This window comes from Equus przewalskii, chromosome 2, assembly GCF_037783145.1.
Source record: "Equus przewalskii isolate Varuska chromosome 2, EquPr2, whole genome shotgun sequence".
In the NCBI taxonomy this organism is placed as follows: domain Eukaryota; kingdom Metazoa; phylum Chordata; class Mammalia; order Perissodactyla; family Equidae; genus Equus; species Equus przewalskii.
The window spans coordinates 115,285,168-115,304,929 of record NC_091832.1 but is presented as its reverse complement, the minus strand read 5'-3'; the positions used below and the strand labels follow the sequence as shown (position 1 = coordinate 115,304,929).

The window sequence follows — 19,762 nt, the reverse complement described above, 5'->3', positions numbered from 1 at the left end:
GTGTATTTATACACACATATACATATGTATGACATGTGCGTGCGCATGAGTATGTATGTATGTGCATCTCCAAACTGACTTTCAAAAAGTATACCCCAAATTATGTTTCTACCAACAATGAAGGAAAGTACCGATTTCTCTGAGCCTCGCTGATGATAAAGTGATGTTTTAAAGTGTTTGCAATTTGGTAGAGGAAAAGGCATAATATTCTGAAGAGTATCCACCTTCAAGAGATTCTAAAAGTTCATTAGCGTAAAGTGAAAACAAGTCACATCTTCTAAATAATTATTCCCAAGCCTTTAAAACTGCTCCTTGGGTTGTGAAAATGATAGAAATTTCATCTGAGTAAAGCCATCAAACTATTTTATAAAAATTCTATATGCTGCAGGAAGGCCCAAAAAAATAGGCAACAAGCTTCCATTAATAAATTTCTGTTACATACTTTATAAGTTTAAAAAAGCACCATTTGTGAGGGCTGGCCCTGTGGCTGAGTGGTTAAAGTTCCATGTTCTTGGCTTCAGAAGCCTGGGTTCACGGGTTCAGATCCCGAGTGTGGACCTACTCCATTCATCAGCCATGCTGTGGAGGCATCCCACATACGAAGTGGAAAGACTGGCACAGATGTTAGCTCAGGCCTAATCTTACTCAAGCAAAAACAGAGGAAGATTGGCAACAGATGTTAGCTTGGGACAAATCTTCCTCACCAAAAAAAAAATTAAAAAAAAAACCACTATATGCTAATATATATATATATATTACTCACTCTTACTCTTTGGCTTATTTCACCCTACCAGTTAATTGTACTATAAAATATGTACTTGAGAGCTGACATTCTGAAACTCAGCTTTCTTAATTGTTGGTCAGAAAATACTAAGTGACAGCAAGACTGGCGAGGGAGGCCGGGGCTTGGCGAGGTTCTCCCAGAGGATTGGTGTTCCCTGCTTGGTGTGTTTTCATTGGTAGCGGTTGAGGCTCTCACGTTACACGGGAGGCTGCCAGCCCTGCACTGCTCATGCAGTGCTGGAACAGTTGTGGCACGTACTCGATAGCCTCATCTAGGCTAAATGGCATACTTCTGTTTTTCTTATTATGAAATATTTCAAGCATATGAGAAAAGTGCATTTTTGTCAAGCCTGTGAGTAACATTTTGACAGTGCAGGGCTCTGAGAGTTCTTATCCCTGGCACCCACAAAAGGCCACCAGAGTGAGTCTCTTGGTAGCAACACCATTCTTTCTTGTTATAGAGTGAGCTTCGTAATAGCTGATGTTCATACAGTTTGAAATCTCATCATAGTAATACAGTTTAGGTATGCAGCCCAAATTAGCTTCTCTGCTTTCATGTCAACTTGAACTCCAGGATGGAGTATTAGCGATTTGGGATATTGTTGTTGTTACCACAATGCAAATGAAACGTGACTGTCCTCAGTAGTAACCAAAATTACTTGATTTCTGCAAAGACAACCAGGACTTGAACTTCACAGAGAGGAGACAATTATCCAAGCTTCTTTCCCTCAAAATTCAGAGGCGAAAAGAGAGTTGGAGAAGAAGGTGGACCCGGTTTAGAATTCCCCAGCAGTAACACCCGCAGCATCATGCTGGGGACAGACCCATAGTGAAGCTGAGGAGGAAAAAGTTTGAGCAACTTAAAAGACACTTCTACTCTCCAGTCTGTTCCCTCGGGTCTGAGGAAAACCACCGAAAAGGACTGGTGCCTTTGGAAAGTCTCCCTGCCGGCACTGCCGGGCACCCCCAACCAGCACGTTGGGTAGGATTTTCAGTTGTTCTTTTCCGAAACAGAGTTCCCGTGACTCAAACCTTGAAAGCTCATAGTATTTTCTTCTCTCCGAGGTCCAGCATTTCCTCCCCACCATTTGAATTGCTCTTACACAGCATTTCCCAAAGTATGTTCCAGAGTTCTGGTTGCGTGGGATATTAATAGATATTGCCAGAGAAAAAGCAGGGGAGATATCCTGTGGCCTGATTAGTTTGGGCAATAATGTTAAATACAAAGTCATGTGGTTTTTTTAATATGGGACTTTTCAGAGACTTATATAATAAGTCCATTATGAATCTCTAAGAGACTGCCAGAGCATGTGTTGTCCAACCATATGGTAGGGTTGTGTCTCTCTTGTTCACTGCCTAGCACACAGTGAGCACTCAAATATTACTGAATAACTGTATAGAAACGTTTTCCTAGAGACTCTCATACTCCTAATGTCCTCTGGCACCTGCTGGGACAGGGAGCAATGCCACAGCCCTTTTCCTATACAGAAGTCTAACTTCCACCCATGGCATCTCCACTTTCCCACTCAGTCAGGATGGAAAATTCCCCTTGGTTCCTTTCTCCTTGTCTCATTGAAGGGAAGAGGAGTTGGCAAAATCTTTTTTTGATTTAGGAATTCCGTCTTCCTACTTTAAGGACTGAGAATCATTGGAATGGACAAGAATTATAACAAGAAGTTCAAAGAGGGACAGACGGTTTCTAGTTGGGGTTTTCTGGGTGTTTCCCGCATTGCTGGGGTTGAAGCTGAATTTAGATATAATGGTGGGATTTCAACAGGCAGAGGCAAGCAAGAAGGTAAAAGCTGGCAAAAAGGAGAGGTGCTAAGTCAGAAGAGCAGAGTGGGGAGAAGAAATTAATTTGCAGGAGAAGCTTCTATGGGAGGCTAGCTCATTCTCAGAGATGACTCTGAGAAACTTATAGGAAAGAAAAGGAAGGAAAGCTAATGAGAGCCATTATGAAGGAAAAATTAACCTGCGACTATTTAGATGTGGATGGTGAAGGAAAGAGCTAAATCCGTACGTAGGTATATGGGAGATATTGCCATGACCCAGGGAAGAGAAGATGAGGATCAGGTAAGACAGTGATTTCAGGATAGACAGACGAGGACGCAATGGAGAACATCGTTTAGAGGTAAGGTAGTCAGGGTTTGCAGATTGATTGACTATGGGGAAGGGTTGAATAAAAGTTGTAGGTCTGGGATGCCCCAGCTATCTATTCTGATAACCCACGCTTGTGACTGATGCGAATAGAAGAGAAGAATCAGCGTTAGAAGGGAAGGTCACGAGTTCGGTGTTAGATGTGTTGAATGCCGGTGAGACATCCAGGAAGAGATGTCTTGTACGCATTTGGAAAATAAGTCTGAAGCACACGTTTAGGGCTTCTGATCAAGATTTAGGAGTTAAGCGAAACAGGGCAGAAAAGAAGTGAGTGAGATGGTCTTAGTAAGTGTGTGTGTGTGTGTGTGTGTTATATTCTCACTTGCATGGCTGTGTAAACTAATTTGTAGTTTCAATCTTGAAATTCTACTTGTACGTCAGGTTATTCATTGTATTTGTAGATTGATATGTTGAGCTATCAGTGTACCCATTATCAATAAAGAACAGATTTTCTTTTTCAGTCTTGTTTACTTGCTGCAGGAGGCTTAGTAATTTCCTTTACTTTGGAAGCAAGGAAACAAAAAGAAATTTTCTTGACCCCGAATGTCTTCTCCATAGAAAAAAAGAACTTGTAAAATGAAGTTAAATCATTAACTGGTTCATTCAAATCAACATAAAGACGTGTCAGAGTCTGAATAATCTAGACGGGTTGTCTTGCACTCGTCAGTTCCCCTGCCTAATTCTGGAACTCCTAGTCTGTGCACACACTTAGCAATCATGGCAGCCTCACCTGCGTCAGAAGCCCTTTTGACGCAAAAAGCTCAAAGACTTTTTGGAAGGTTTTCATTCAGACCTTGCTGTTTATTTTGCTGGCTTAAGTTATTAAATTGCTGAACATAGCCTGAGAGTCTTCAGTGGAAGCAGTGTACCAGATGATTTATGAGATAATCAAGTAGTTTTGTTTTGTTTTTTAAATTGCCTCCAGTGAACTGGGCTGTGACTTGCGTCATCATTCCCCTCGCTCCAGCTTTAGCCAAAGTCACCTTGATCTGATAAGCTCAGAGAAGTCAGAGGGATTTCTTCCCTTTTGCAAATTAATAAGCTACATAGAATTATATTTTTAATTGGCTGGCTCTGGTAAGTGACTCATTAATGTGGCATCGAGAGGCCCCTGTGGAGAAGCGGTTTACCTCAGCACGTTTGCATGGCGTTAGAATTATTCAGAACCTACCCAGGAGTCGCCCGTGAACACATTATGCTACGAGACAGGCGTTTTCTGTTAATTTGCAGCACAGTTCATCTGATTTTAAAAAGAGGGGCCGGCCCTGTGCCTGAGTGGTTATGTTCGCACTCCGCTTCAGCAGCCCAGGGTTTCCCCAGTTCAGATCCCGGCCGCAGACATGGGTCAGGCCACGCTAAGGTGGCGTCCCACATGCCACAACAAGAAGGACCCACAACTAAAATATACAACTATGTACTGGAGGGATTTGGGGAGAAAAAGCAGAAAAAAATAAAAGATTGGCAACAGTTGTTAGCTCAGGAGCCAATCTTCAAAAAAAAGTTTTCATCACTGACTAAAACCTCCCCAAAGAAGCTGTGATCTAAAATGGTTTTGTGTTGCTGTCTCATATACCCTGCTTTCAAATTTGTATGTTTAGAAAACTTTAGTAACTTCAGATAGAATTTAGCACATGTAAATAGGGGTCTCTGAGTTATTCAGGAATTCATGAGAAAAATACTGTTACCATTCAAAAAAATGGTTATATTGCCAATAGTATTTATGCACAAAGTAATTTTGTGCCAGTACAGATATTCCTGCCTAATGAATGAATTTGAGGTCTGTAGGTAGTGAAAAGCGCTCTATCAGAAAAAAAAAGGAATGAGGTGTCTCCTAATGCCATTATGTAAGTTTCAAGGGAGTTTCAAATGCGTTGCTACATGAGATGGCCCCTTTCTCACTCCCCCAGATGTCCTTTGGTGACCAGGTTTTATGGAGGGGGACACTAACAGTCAGTGGGTTTTGTGATTTATCGAAGATCACACTTAAGGGGTTGAAGTAGGTTTAGAATCTTGGAATTTTCACTCTTAGAAGAGGATTTTCCTCATGAAATCATGTTGACTCTGCACTTCGAAAAAAAGAAAACTGCGCATTTTGCAGCCCTTCTGGTTGATGAATGCCACTTTCCCTACACCCATGTAAGTCCGGATCTCTGTCACTGAGGTGGAGTTGCCGTGATTGACATCTGCTGGGAGGACGCTGGGATGGACTGCCCAGAGCCAGCTCCAGCCCCGTTCTGTTCCATTTCCAAAGGCAAGCTCAGAGAGGCTCAGATTCAGGAAGGCAGTTTTTGCCTACAGTCAAGCACAACGTCTCTTAAAGACAGAAGGTGAGGAAAGGATGGGAAATGATTCTCTGCTGGGTGCTCAGGACTACGTATTCTAGCATAGAGCAGAGCCTGAGACAGAGTGCTTGGGAACCTACTGCTGGCTACTGCCTAAGAGGGTGGGATTCCACTCCCTCCTCACCCTCTCCTCCAACACCCAAAGGCACTCGCGCGCACACGCGCACACACACACACACAAACTCATCCTCCCAAATTAGTTGGCTGGCTTATTTTGGAGGTGTGACTAAGCTGATAACATTCTTGCAGGGAGTGGTTTTTCCTTTTTCTCTGCCTCTGGAAGAAATGAAAAACCAGAAGAATTCAGAAGAAAAAGGCAGCTGACTAAACATAGGTTGGAGCTTGGTGGAGCTTAATATAAAACCTTAGTCCCCTGGGAAAGTGTACAGGTTTCTCTATATTCTGACGTGTTTGCAATTCACTATGATCTGCATGGTGTTAGAAATTCCACTTGACCTAGTTAAACTGTTATCTTCACAAAAACTAATCAGTAATTACTCTGCTGAAGAATAAATTCTTGGCCGAGGCTTTTTTTGGGTAAATTCTTATTTTGAAATAATTTCCAACTTACAGAAAAGTTACAAGGAATACTACAAATAGTACAAGGAATTTCTAGAAGCACTTTACCAAGATGCACCAGAAATTTACGTTTTGTCCTATTCCCCCGTGTCTCTGCCTCTGTCTCTCTCTGCCTTTAGAGTACATTGAAACACTGCTTCCCTTCACCTCTTAATGTTCAGTATCTATTTCTTAATATAATAGGGACATTCTCTAACATAACCACAGTACACTTACTGAAGATCAGGAAATTTAACATTGATATAATACAATTATCTAATCCACAGCCCATAATCAAATTTCATCAATTAACCCAAAAACTTCCTTTTAAGCTATTTTTACCAAGTTGGTGTCCAGTCAGGATCCATGCATTGCCTTGAGTGTCACACCATTTAGATGCCCTTAAACTCAAAGAGCCCTTAGCCTTTCTTTGCCTTTCACGACCTTGGTGTTTTTGAAGAGTACAGTTATTTTGAGACTGTCCCTCAATTTTAGTTTGTCTGACTTTCCTCGTGATTGAAAAATGCAAGTTAAGCATGTTCGTCAGGACTTTCACAGCAGTGATGCTGTGTCCCTCTCAGGAAATCACACCAAGAGGCATGTCGTGTTGGTTTGTACCATTATTAGTGACACTATCTTCGATCGTTGCCTGATGTGGTCTCCAACAGGTTTCTCCAGTGATAAAGTGACAATTTTCTTTTTGTCAGTAATTTTCGGAGAGAGTCTTTGACACTATGCAAATGTCCCGTTCCTCGTCGGAATTTCACCCACTGGTTTTGGCATCCACGGATGACTTTCTAAATCCATCATTTCTCCCCAAATTATTGGTGGACAATCTATTGTAAAAAAGAGCTGTCCCTCTCCTATTTACTTATTCATAGTATTTTATCAGAGTCGGGATTCATGGATTCTTTTTTTATTCATTGGATTGTAGCCCCATTGTATATTTTAACGCTTCAATTCCCCCAGATGTGGCCAGTGTAGTCCTCTCATGTGGGCTCCTGGTCCTTTTGACTTGTTCTCATGATTCTTTGAGAACTTCCTTCTGTTTTGGCACAGCAAGATGTTGGAGGATCCTCTTGGACTTTTCCTGACTCAGCTCTGGAACCAGCCATTTCTCTGAGGAGTCCCGGTCCCTTTTAGTGGAGAGTGGTATTCAGGAATCATCATCTGGAGACCAGTTGTGCTCATTGGGGCAAGCTTGGCATTGTGTATAGTCCTGCTCGGCAGACAGAACTAGGAAATAGAAATCTCTGTGTGTATTTTTATGTCCATCTACCTACATGTATAAGAAAAATCATTGAATTTATACTGAACGTGCAATTACAGTTCAGTACCAAGGGTATATTCTAGTCTTCTGCCTTTACAAAGTTATAACTCTTTTCCCTAACAGTGAAAACCTGTCTTCCATTATCCCCATATTTTTTTTCATTTGCTCAAGCCTAGAATACAGAGAAAGTTGTTTCTAAATTGTCAATCCATACTACTGCAACAATACAAACCTACTTACTAGAGCTCAATATTTATTTACAGTTATTTTTGGTAAAATTTATACACCTTTATAAATTTATATACAGTTATATTTGGTAAAATTTATATACCTTTAAAATTTTGGTAAAATTTATATATAAATTTATATAGATATTCAGAAGAATTTCTTCTGAATTCTTCTAACTGTGCATTAGATTAAATGCACAAATCTAATGGGCACAATTCAGTGACTTTTGACAAATGCACACATCTTAGTTACCAACACCCCTATCAAGATACAGATTTTTTTCAATCACCCGAGAAAGTTCCCTCCTTCAGTCAACATTGCCCCCAAAGACAACCGCTTTTATGATTTTATTTTTTTCATAGATTAGTTTTCTTGGCTGAGTTTTTGACAAGTAACTTTTATATCTAGAGGGTTTTTTAAAAGAAATCTTAAAATATTTTAATTTCTCGTAGATGTGTGTTGACCTAGGGCATATTAGTTTTTAGATGGATTGATGCATGTCGTAATCCTTGAACCAAAACGAAATGCAGACTGTTACTTTGGCCTCTGCCGACCTCGCCGAACTCCTCTTTCCCCCCAGCCCCTCCGCTTCACTGTACTTCAGCCACAGTGGACACCTGTCAGGTCCTTGCTGTTCCCTCCGCTGGAACACATTTTCCTTACTGTTTCCTTACTCTGTCTGGCTTTTTCTCCTCATTCAGATCACAGCAAAGCACCCCCTACTCCAGAGCATCGCCAGCTCTCTCCCGCACCTGCTCGCCACTTTCCCTTCGGCATTCTCCATCACTTCCCCTGTTCTCTTCTCTGTAGAATTCTCACCACCTTCCGTATTTATTCGTTTATTTCCTCATCGTTATTCCCTCAGCACCTGGACTAATGCCTGGCAAATGTGTGTGTGTGTGTGTGTGTGTTTCTACCTGTGTGTGTGTGGAAGTAAGGCACTCAGTAAATATTTGTGGGGTGAGTGAGCCATCTAATAATGTGGCCTGGAGTTCCTCACGGTCTGCTTTCCTCAGTCCCCGGGAACTGTGAAGGATGAAGTACTGTCCTCACACAAGTTATTAATGAATCCCCATCGGCGCTTCTTTACTCTTCCTTTCCTTTCTTCTTTTTCCTTTGCTTAATCTTCTAAATGTACAATAATATTATCTTACTGTGAAATGACTATAGGTAAAAAGTATATATTCATTGGTTTTTTGAACAATTATTCAGAAAAAAATATTTCCACTTTGACATGATGGAAACATGAAAGATTAACATGTTAGCTTACACAAGCACATTCCTAGTTAGAGGCATAAAAGAGTGCTACTTTAAACCTGGCCAAAGCTTGCTTCCCTTGGGAGATTACACAGCACTGCCTTTGCATGGAAATGCAGCTGGGGGTTTTGTCCCTGGTGTAATATAATAGGAAAGAATGTGCCATTGGGGACAGGAGCTGGGGACTCTGGAATGTGCTCCTCTACTCTGGGACAGAACACAGCTGCTCACACTCCCAAGGACAGCTGGAAACAAGCCCTCAAGTTTGGCTTTGTGTCTATCCACTTGTTGCTCGAAGGCTTTGGGGTGGAAAGAATGCTAGCTCATCACTGGATTTATTTTTGCTCTTCTACAGGTCACGCATTTTTAGTCATGGCACCAAAATACCTGAATATTTGAAGCAGTCTCCGGATTTTCGTTTATTTATTAACCTAAAAATTCTGAGAAAGACTTTGACAATGATTTGATAGTTTTCTAGGTGGAAACTCATTTAAGAAATGCAATGCTTATAATCACATGGCTGATTTTTTTCTATGAGAATAAAAACATCAGGGCTGTCAGAAGAGGTGACATATGTTTTGTTTGTTTGTGTGTTTGTTTCTAAGGAGCATAGCAGCCGCTGATCATGAACCAACAGACGCCAGGAAATCCTTCCCTTGTTTCGATGAGCCCAACAAAAAGGCAACTTATACAATATCTATCATCCATCCCAAAGAATATGAGGCACTTTCAAATATGCCAGTGGAGGTGAGTATTTTTAAAAATTTTTTGTTCATGCAGATAGCCTGTTACAGTATCAGCTAAATTACCTGATTTGCTATGAGAGAACCCACTGAATTCTAAAATTGAATGTGCTCTAATAGCTTATTTAGAGGCTTGAAAATATACTTTGGCAATCTCTTGTATTTGAGTCCTAGAAGTCTTTACCCCAAGATATCACAGTCCAGTCAAAAAGCCCCGTTGGGTTTTCTCAGCAAGAGGAAACAGCTGGGCTCCACTTGACTGAAAGAATGCCCTCATCAGGACAAATTAATGGCCAACTAATGGAATTACAGAGTTAAAAATATTCAAGGGCCTAGTCACTGATCTTAGTTTTCAGCTGAATATAAACCGAGTTTTTAAGATAGAGCTACTGCAAAAGATCATCACTTCAATAGTGGAGTGTAGAAGCCAGCTCCAGGAACAGCATGCCCATAGATTTTCTGGTGAACGAGAAGTGCTCATTAAATGTTAAGAAAAATAGGCTAGGGGCCAGCCCTGTGGCCTAGTGGTTAAGTTTGGTGCACTCCACTTCAGCAGCCCAGGTTTGGTTCCTGGGCACGGACCTAGACCACTTGTCAGTGGCCATGCTGTGGCAGCAACCTACGTACAAAATAGAGGAAGACTGGCACAGGCATTAGCTCAAGGCAAATCTTCCTCAAGCAAAAAAAATAAAGAGTAGAATAAGTTCCGTCTGTATAATTATTAACATAAGACTCTTTCCTCTGTTATAGCTCCTCATCCCTGTAATGGGTAATGTAGTTAGCTAAAGCGTCATTATGTCAAACTTGAGGCTTAATGTACCTTATCCATTTGACATGTTAAAGGGTCTGGCTCATCCTTAGACATAATTGTCACCTACCCAGTACAGGAGGACTCCCTGCCAAAATTATATCTCCCATCTTTCTGATTCACTATCTGAAGGATCATCATTGAAATCATGCCTTTTAATTATAAATATTCCTTGAAAAAGCAAGAACAAAATAAAATGAACAAAAGCTTAACAGGGTTAAAAAGTAAACTGTCATCAGCCATCCATGCCTCGGTGTAAATTAGTTTATCCACGCTTTCTTCTGGTGTCAGGCACCTGAGCAATTGAGTTTTGACTGGAGAAGAAAGGGGAAAGGATAAACTTAAGGTATGACGCAGCAATCCAGAAGACTGGATCAGGGTAAAATGCCCTCAGAACGTCCTGGCATGGAAGGGCAAGGTGAAGGTGGGAGGAGAAAGAATGCAGACTCTACTAACTTCTGCTTGAGGCCTCCCCAGCTGACCTTGTCATTTTGCAGAGTATGCTTCTTTACCTTCTACCAGATCCAGGTAACAGTCTTGGAAGAAGGAGAATATTCTGGGTCATTAGGAGATCAAAATGAGTACTGGTAGGTTTTTATGGGGCTCCAACACTTCCACACGAGCACATGCACACACCTGCTTGCCTCGTCAACGATGTGTCCCTTCTAGTCCAGCCTCCCACTGGATCCCTTTTGAAAGCTTCCCACTGTGCTGTGACATACTGTGTGGTGGCAGGGCATGTGGACGTGTCTAAACACCAGGTAACAGGAGTTGGGCAAGTATTCATGGATGAAGTATTAGGACTGGTGATTGGCAGTGAGGAGGGCAACACTGGCATGACAGCAAACCAGATAGACGGGGTCAGTAGTTGCATCAACTAATGAAATCCTTCTCTCTCTCCATAGTAACCAAGACAGTGACCTTCCATGTAGACAACCAGAGATGGAAGAGAACCCAGCCTCCTGCTGTGCCTGGGAGAGCTATTGCCCTCCCGCACATAGTCGAGTCAGCAAATACCTGCTTAGTTCTTCCTTTGTGCGAGGCACTGAGCACTAGCCTACCCTTCATTCAGAGGGCACAGTACCCCCTCACATATTATGGTCAGGATCTTGTGTTTAATGTAGAAAGATAAGTAAACTCCTGTCCTGTTTATATCACAGTCAGAATCGTATTTCTCCCTGAGAAACCTCATGTAGTATGTAGTTCAGTCTCTCTTTCATAGTACGAAAAATAAAATGAATTTTCCTTTAGTCTTTTCAACATCACCATTTAGAGACAAAAAGAAATTTACCCCTATGCTTTGACAAAGGACTTCTGACTAGAAAGCTAGGTTTGGAGCAACCATTTGTTTGTCTTGTACGTGATCGTTCTTTTGAAAAATAAAAGGTTGTCTTTTGTTTTTCATAGAAACAAGAGTCGCTGGATAATGAATGGACTCGAACAACTTTCCAGAAGTCTGTCCCCATGAGCACATACCTGGTGTGCTTTGCTGTGCACCAGTTTGCATCCGTACAGAGAACGTCGAATCGGGGAATACCTGTGAGTCCCACTATGTTTTTAAAATTTACCAGTTGTGCTTACTTTTCTACTTTTTTTGAATCGTTCCCCCCCACACACACACACAACAGACTAGAAAAGCCCATTAGTCAACAGAGTCTGTGCGCTTGGTGATGCACTGAACAACATAGAATCGGAAGGGACACAGGTGAAAAATCAACACCCGTGACAGACATAGCAATGCATAGTCTTGAATTATTTTAAGGGGAAAATTCACTATAAATCAAAAGCTAACTGCTAAGTGTATCAGCACAAATATATTAAAATATGTGAGCATGCTCAATTTAGTAAAATAAGGTTGAGTGTTTGTGTTTGTGTGGGGTCCCAGGTAGAGACCAGGGGGAGGAGGAAACCAGAGCTAGATAAGTATGCTTTGAGTAACTGAGCACTGGGAAGTTTGTGGTGCCATTCTTACATGTAATTCAAAATAGGACAATAGCAAAGTGTCCGAAAGCATTTTTTAAAAGTGTAAGGGAAAATAAATAAGCTTATTTTTTTAATCAAGATGACTAACTCAATAATTTTCTGTTGAAAAACCAAATACTTTAATTATTTTTTTTCTCATTTTGGAGGCCCCTATTTTGCTTATGCCTCAAACACGTGCTTAAACTATTAGTTAGTCCACCTCTGTGCTACGTATTATATATATAAAACCTCATAATCTTTGCAATATAATTTTATCAGGAAGAAACCATCACTCCCACTTTACAGATGAGAGAGTTGAAACTTCATGAGTTTAAGTAATTTGCTCAAGATCACCTAGCTGGCAAGTGGTAGAGATTGAAATTCCAAATTCTTTCCAAATACTTACCATGCTAAGCCTTCTGAAATGTGATACTCTGAAAATATCTTTACGTCTTCACCAATCACTGGAGAGAAGGGATAGATCCCTCTATTTCCTGTGAAACCAGCTCTGGGGAGAACCTACCTTAATGATGGCATAGTGAGGTTGGTACTGGGATAGCCTAATCTTCAGTTTCCAACACACTGTCTATACCGTACCCAAACTATAGCAGATGGAGGGCTGTCCAAAGACCTTTGCAAAGGGGCTATGTGTCATGAGGACTCATCCAGCTTTTGTCTTTCCCTTGCCACATATGTTGCTTTGATGTGACCTTCAGTTGTGGCAAAGGGCACTACTAGTGGCTGCCAGGTAATATGAGGTGTGACAAAGAAATGCCACTGAAAAGAGAAAGTTGTTTTTTCTCTATTGTGCAGAGTGTTGTCAAAGGCATTCCTCTTGCTTCATATAGACGTGAGATCTTTAGCCCAGCTTGTTTTCTCTTCCAGTCTCATGGCAAACATGGAATCTTGTCTGAAGGTGATTTCCTCATCACCCACACTTCAGTTGCATGGATATATTTCATCATGTGCAGGTGTTTTCTGCACCGATTTTTTAAATTAATGATTATGTTCTCAACAACTTTTTCTATTTTGAGTAGAAGCACCAAAACAAAGCTGAAAACCTAACAATTCGCTAGTGATGATGTAATTTCATCAATAAAGACAGTGTAACCAACCATCAGCAGAGGACAGTGTACTTGGAGTTATTTCCTTTAGTGACAGTGAGTGAATTTCCAGTATGGCTCCATCACCCGGTCCTCTGAGCAAGGACACTGAGTTGTAAGGTAGCTCTCCTGGCTGAGTGAGTCGTGAGAGCCCGTACCAGTTAGCTGGGCTCTAATGATGGATTTTATACAAAGGATTTGGAATGACATAATGGAAAATACAGTTTGGCAAAAGATCCCCAAATGTCCTTTAAGTGATCAATGTTTCTTAAATGGTTCTTCTACCCAAACTGAGTATATAACATTTTGTCTTAAATCAGCAGAGTTTTCATCATTTGGGTGGGAAATAAAGATACTATTGTCATAATTTATTACTGTCTGATCATCTGTTTGATGAGAGAGGAACAGAAAGCCAGACTCTCTTTGGACACTTCCCAGAGACTCAGGTCAGAAGAATTCAATGAAAGTGAGACTGAACTAAATAGTGCCCCTCCCACACCCCGTCTACAGAAGACCAGTAACCAGAGCTGTCCCTCCTGCAGAACCAGTGGGCTGTTTCCTGCAAAGGTTGAACTGAACCTTACGCGAGAACTTTAAGGCATCCAATGTGAATGTCAATTCACCGTAAGTTCCACCTCTTTGGCATTTGGGAGCTTCCTGCCTGGCTCCCTACCCACTCGCTCTAAATTGAAGTCTAACTGTTGACACTCAAGCAAAATGCCCCCAGTAAGATTTCACACTCCAGAGAGAATTATAGGAACACCACCCTATTTAAATCTACTGAAATGTAACATCAGAGGAAACCCACACCAGCCTCACATCCTACATTCTTAGAGTTGAGCAGACAACCTAAGCCAAATAGGCATATGAGGAAAACAAGCAACATAAAAGAGAACATCCAAGACGAATAACCAGAAAAACACAGTGGGGGGAACAGTGAAAAGTCAGGAAACAACAGATAATTCCAAATAAAAATCCATAAAAAATTAAACATTCACACACCTACACATAACCTTTATTGCACTCGGAGAATAAAGAAGACGTGATCACCATAAAATAAAAACAGAAAGCTATGAGAAAACAATCAGAAGTTGTAGTTGGAATTTTAAAGCATAGCTTCCAAAGCCCGACCCGGCTCTGACCCTCAGGAACCTGTTCCTAATTCTTCCAAAACCAGAGCCTAGTAAGCCTGTAGCTCCAGCTCCTGCCCACTGCTTTGTGTTTTTTATCAGCTCCATGGAGATGCTTATATAGTTTAAAGTCCTCATACGTCTTGTGGGTTTTGCATTTTTATGTTGCATCGTCATTTCTGTATTTTAGGAGCAGTGGGGTACATCAAACCATCAATTTACTGCACCGTCTTGATCCAAAGTCCCTGTATTATTTTTTCAGTTAAAAAAAAATGGAGCTAGGTAGTTGTTGTGTAATACATCATTTTTCGTAGAAATTCATGAATCAAAAAACCATTCCTATACGTTCTGCTTCTAATAGTATTATTCTGGTACATTAATCATCTGTTATTCATAATCAGATTATACTGCACAATCCAAGAACCTATAATAACCTGATCAAACTTTCTTGGGTATGTTCACCCTTCTGGCAAGAGTTTCTTTATATCAATAAACACAGAATCAAGGCCTGTGTGCTTCTTAATTGTATACGTGGCGAGAACATAGCAGCTGTTAGTAGTTGAACTGCTCATTATGTTAAAAAGTCCTTATTGCTCATGAGAAAAAATTAGACTGGAGGGCCCAATCTTAAAAAATTCTTAAGAAAAAAAGTAACTGAGTTTGGAAGGTAGCTCAGAAGACTTTTAATTCTGCATATTTCCTTTTTTGAATATAAGTTGCATTGCAATTTGATTCAGTCCTGAAAAAGACAGAGTAACTTGGAGAGTTACCTGGAGTAATTTAGGAACAATTGAGGCCATCCATTGATGGAAGGATTTTTTACAACTCTGTTGGCAGGAAATCTACTCTTGAGATCTTTTTCAGGTTTAGTTGATTGGTTAAAGGTTTTAAAGTAAATGAAATCACTGAATTCTAGCCTAAAAAAAAAAAAAAAGTCCCTGAACTGTACGAAGTGTAGAGAGATTATATGACTTTCTAGTCATGTGAATTAACTTTCAAGCTATCAATAAAATGTACTTTTATTGCTCTTTCAAGAGTCATATCATGGGAAACAATATCCCCAATAAGCATGTTATTAACCTGATAATTCAGCTCAAAGTCCCTGCATTGGAATATCCTGCAGTCCATTTTCAAATCCAGAACAATGTGGATTATAAACATATTTTTAAGTTTTGAAAATTATAGGTTTAATACATATACATTATAGAAAATTTGGAAGAGAAAAAGCAAGTAGGAAAAGGAAAATTCCCCTATTTTACCATATATAAAACTGTTTTGCGTTATTAGGTTTGCGACGCCATCTGAGGTACATTTGACCTATGTCCTCAGTAACTTTGGCAGAATTTCCAGTTTTCAATAGTCTTCTAGGCACCACATTCAGGACAAGTTAAATGGCAAGAGTGATCCTGTTCCTGAGAGTGAGTGCTAATGAGGCCTTGAATTTCTTTGGAGCGTTTGACCTGTCTTTTATAAAGAAGGATGTGCAAAAAGGAGCAGTTAGCTTACTGGAGATTAGTTAGGTCTTGGCTTTCGTGATTAGAGGAGGAGTTGGGAGAACTGCTCACTAAGAGGGTGCTGGTGGAAAGTGTCAGCCACTTACTTAGTCACTCCATTTAATTATACCACAACCATGTGAATTCTAAAAACTCAGTAAAAGAAGTTTCATTGTGCCTTCTTCCAAAACAGTCTTAAAAGATGCTTCCTGAATAGTTGCACCTAGAATTGTACCTGTGAATGAACCCTCCCTACTTGCCTCGTCTTCTTACTTGTTTCCATTAGTCCACTGGGAAGGTTGGTTGAGGGCAGGAAATACGTATGGCATGGGGTTTTTTTTTGATACTTAATTTTTTTAGAGCAGTTTTAGGTTTTACACCATGGATTTTAATTTATGCATTCCCCTACATGGAAATAGTCTTATTTTAAAAAATTTCCGTTGTTTTAATACTCAGAAATATTTTTAAACTTCTTGTTTCGAAATAATTTTAGATTTAGAGAAGAGTTGCAAAGATTCAACAGAGCGTCCGCATGTAACGTTCACCCAGCTTCCCCCACTGTTAACGTCTTAAATAACCATTTATCTTACATTCGTCAAAACTAAGAAATTAATGTTTGTACAAAACTATTAACTAGACTACAGCCTTTATTTGGATTTCACAGTTTTCCCACTAATGTGCTTTTTCTGTTCCAAGATCCAATGTGGTAACATTGCATTTAGTCACAGTGTCTCCTTAATCTCGTCCAACCTGTGACATTTTCTTTCTTTCCATGTTTTTAATGATCTTGACACTTTTGAAGAGTACTGGTCAGATATTTTGTAGAATGTCCCTCAGTTTGGGTTTGTCTGATGTTTTCTCTTGATCAGACTGGGGTTTTGGGTTTGGGGGAAAAATACCATGGAGGTGAGGTACCTTACAAACTTCATATTTATATTTACTTATAAAGTTAAGTTATACAGCTTACATATAAATTTTATATTTAACCCTTAATAGAGTCTTGAATAATAAAGGCATATGTGACTTTTGTAGAAGAAAAGAAAGAGAAAGAAGAAGAACATGCATGCTTGTCTCCCTCCCGACTCCATGCCATTTCAATATGGTGTGGGGACCTGAAACAGGCCACCCCAAGATATGTCTCTTTTCAGGATTATTTGAGGCTGATTGCTTCTGATAAACTGGGACAGGGGAGGAGGCTCTGAGGGGTGGAACTTGCTTGCCCTTTGTTAGGAGACATTTACATTGTAAAGGAAATCTCCATCTGTAAAGGTGCCTCCCTCTCTGTACCAGGCAGAAGAAAGGAGATGACCTTCTCTCTAGAAACTCTTAATCAATGCCAAAGGCAAGGACTTAAACCTGCATTTTATTGTGCTTGTCTGGTAACCTCCTGAAACTGACTTCCCACCCCCTCCCAACGGTGGCATTTCTTTAAGGATTAAGCATCTGTCCTTAGGCTAGGAACCGATTGCTGCGCTCACCTGTGACCGCCCAGCTCAAGACAATAGACTTGCCTCCTGCTACGCCCTCTGAAATAGCAGACCCACTATCTGCTGTGTCCATCAAGCGCTGTGCCGACAGGGCAATCTTGTGACTATTGTGGGAGGGGCATTTCAATCATATGTGAAATATCCTGTTTGGGCATATATAACCACTCTGTGCACCCCACTTCTTTGGTGCCCTTTCTTCCTTCGGGAAGAAAGGCCCCAGGCCATGGTTCCTCATAAATCTTTGTTTAATTTTCTCTTGCAATTCTGCCTCATGTGAATTTAATTTGTCCTCCGGCCAGACGAACCCACATTTAGGTAGAGGAAAAGTCTTCCTCCCTACAATGGCTAGTCAAATGCTTAAAAAAAAAAAAATCATCTCAGTAAAGCAGGCATGTAAACTAGAAAGCCAGTTATGATTAAAAAGTGATAACAGTTCAGGGGTAATTTACTGAACTTTGTCATGGACAGAAGTGCTGAGGCTCAGCAGATAATGGAGGCGCATTAGCACCTCTACCAGAGCCCACAGAAAGGAGAGAGGGACGCAGATGGAGCCCAAGCTGAAGGTGTGGTCAGAGAGCAGGAAGGGCCTGGCAGAGGGCCAGGGAAGGTGCCAGCGGAGGGGGGATGCTTTTTTAAATCACCAAATCCAGACATCACAGGTGTTCTGCTGTTAAATGGATGCAGCATAAACTATCTGAAAGCCTCAAATAACAGACAACGTTGGTATGTTGGAAGAGTCTTTAGAGTAAAAGTATATTTGTGATGTATGGCAGATAGGGCACACCCGCAGATATGCTTTGGCTAATTACGTTGCAAGATTAATGGCTGTATCTATGTAGTCTGTGATTGCCTAGCTCACTTGATCAAAGTAATGGTCATAAAATATGATCTATGACCCTTCAAAATAAGAGTCATACATCACAGGTAACGTGCAGACTGGCCAGACAGTAAAGACAGAACATACTTCTGTGGGGTTGAGTCTCTCAGAAACAAAAGAGGAAGGGATTACTTTTATTTTGATTGAATTTACACTAACATCAATCCTAGTTAAGGGCACTGCATTCCTGTTGTTGACAACACCAGAAATACAGAGAATAAGAAAAGCAAGATTATGTTGCCTCAGAAGCATTCTGCTTAAAGGGAGTCAGCCTGCTGGCGTGGGAAATGAGAAGACACTGGCAGAACACGCACACAAAGCCTTTCTCCTCCACATTGCTCCACGTCCAGCTGCCGCACTACCTCTTCTTCCTCTTTCTCAGCCCTCTTCGCACAGCACTCTTTGCAGACATTATGTGCAGCACAAAAGTAGAGTGTGTAGACAGCAGTGGAGCAGGTCGAGAGGAAGTGCCCTTCTTGAGGGTTTTAGTGGCAGAGAATAGATGTGGTCGAAATTCTGAGGGAGGTTTGACACACTAATTAGTTTGTGAGAATCTCAGTTTACAACATGGCAGTCCTGCACAAACGTGATTTTTTTACTTCAGATGGGACAGTTTCCTTTGCTCTGTTCAGTGGCCACCAACTGGATCCTTAGTTTCACTTAACTTCTTGGAAAATGCATGTTGGTGTTCACAAAGAGGACAGGAGGGCAGTGGGCAAATGTCTCACCACTTCTGGCAAGTAACAAAAATAAAAACCAAAAACCTCAAAGAAGGTGGGGATGATAATTGAGTGAGTTCTGTTGCCTTTGGAGATGAAGATGAACACAATTTCACTTATGCAAATGAAGCAAGAACGTCATTTAGCAGTGGCTTTGAGAACAGCGAGCGAGCACTGGTCCTTCAAGGGATGGTCTTTCAGAACCCATCCTTTAAATTATTGGATCTTTCTATTGTTCCTCACTTCTAAGAAAAGATGGCCCAGGGTGGGTGCTTAAATGAATACCAAAACTAGCAATGCCTTTGGAATAATAAAGGAGGAAAGTAGGCATAATTTCTCTTCCTTTTTTCCTTTATTTTAATGATGAGTCACTGGTTCCGGTTAGGTAGATGAGCTTGAACTTACCAGACGACTATCTTTTGCTTTACTTGAGGGTTTTGAATCAGGTCTTATATTGGGCAAGTATACTTCATTTGAATTCCTCACAATCTTTTTTTTTTTTAAAGACTCCTTTTTCAGAACAGTTTTAGGTTTACAACTAGGTTGAGGGGAAGGTACAAAGATTTCTCATATACCCTCTCGTCTCCCCCACACACAGCCTCGCTCATTATCTCCCAAATAGTATGTTTTTTACCAAGGATGAAACTACATTGACATATCACAATACCCCATGTCCATAGTCACCTCCGGGTTCACACTTGGTGTTGTATATTTTATGGGTTTGGAGAAATGTACAATGATATTTACCCATCGTCATAATATACAGAGTATTTTCACTGCCCTAAAAAAATCCTCTAAGCTCTGCCTTTTCATCTCTTCCCTCCCAACCCCATTCTTGGCAGCCA

General features: G+C 40.7%; 1 protein-coding gene across 1 annotated transcript in view; it reads left to right on the top strand.

Annotated features, from left to right (window-relative positions):
• The window catches only part of ENPEP (glutamyl aminopeptidase), a 74,584-nt gene that overhangs the window by 3,340 nt on the left and 51,482 nt on the right, over window positions 1–19,762 (top strand). Inside the window, exons 2-3 of the mRNA XM_008516585.2 lie at window positions 9,201–9,342; window positions 11,554–11,685. Coding sequence (XP_008514807.1) covers window positions 9,201–9,342; window positions 11,554–11,685 — 274 coding nt within the window. The remainder of the gene's footprint in view (window positions 1–9,200; window positions 9,343–11,553; window positions 11,686–19,762) is intronic.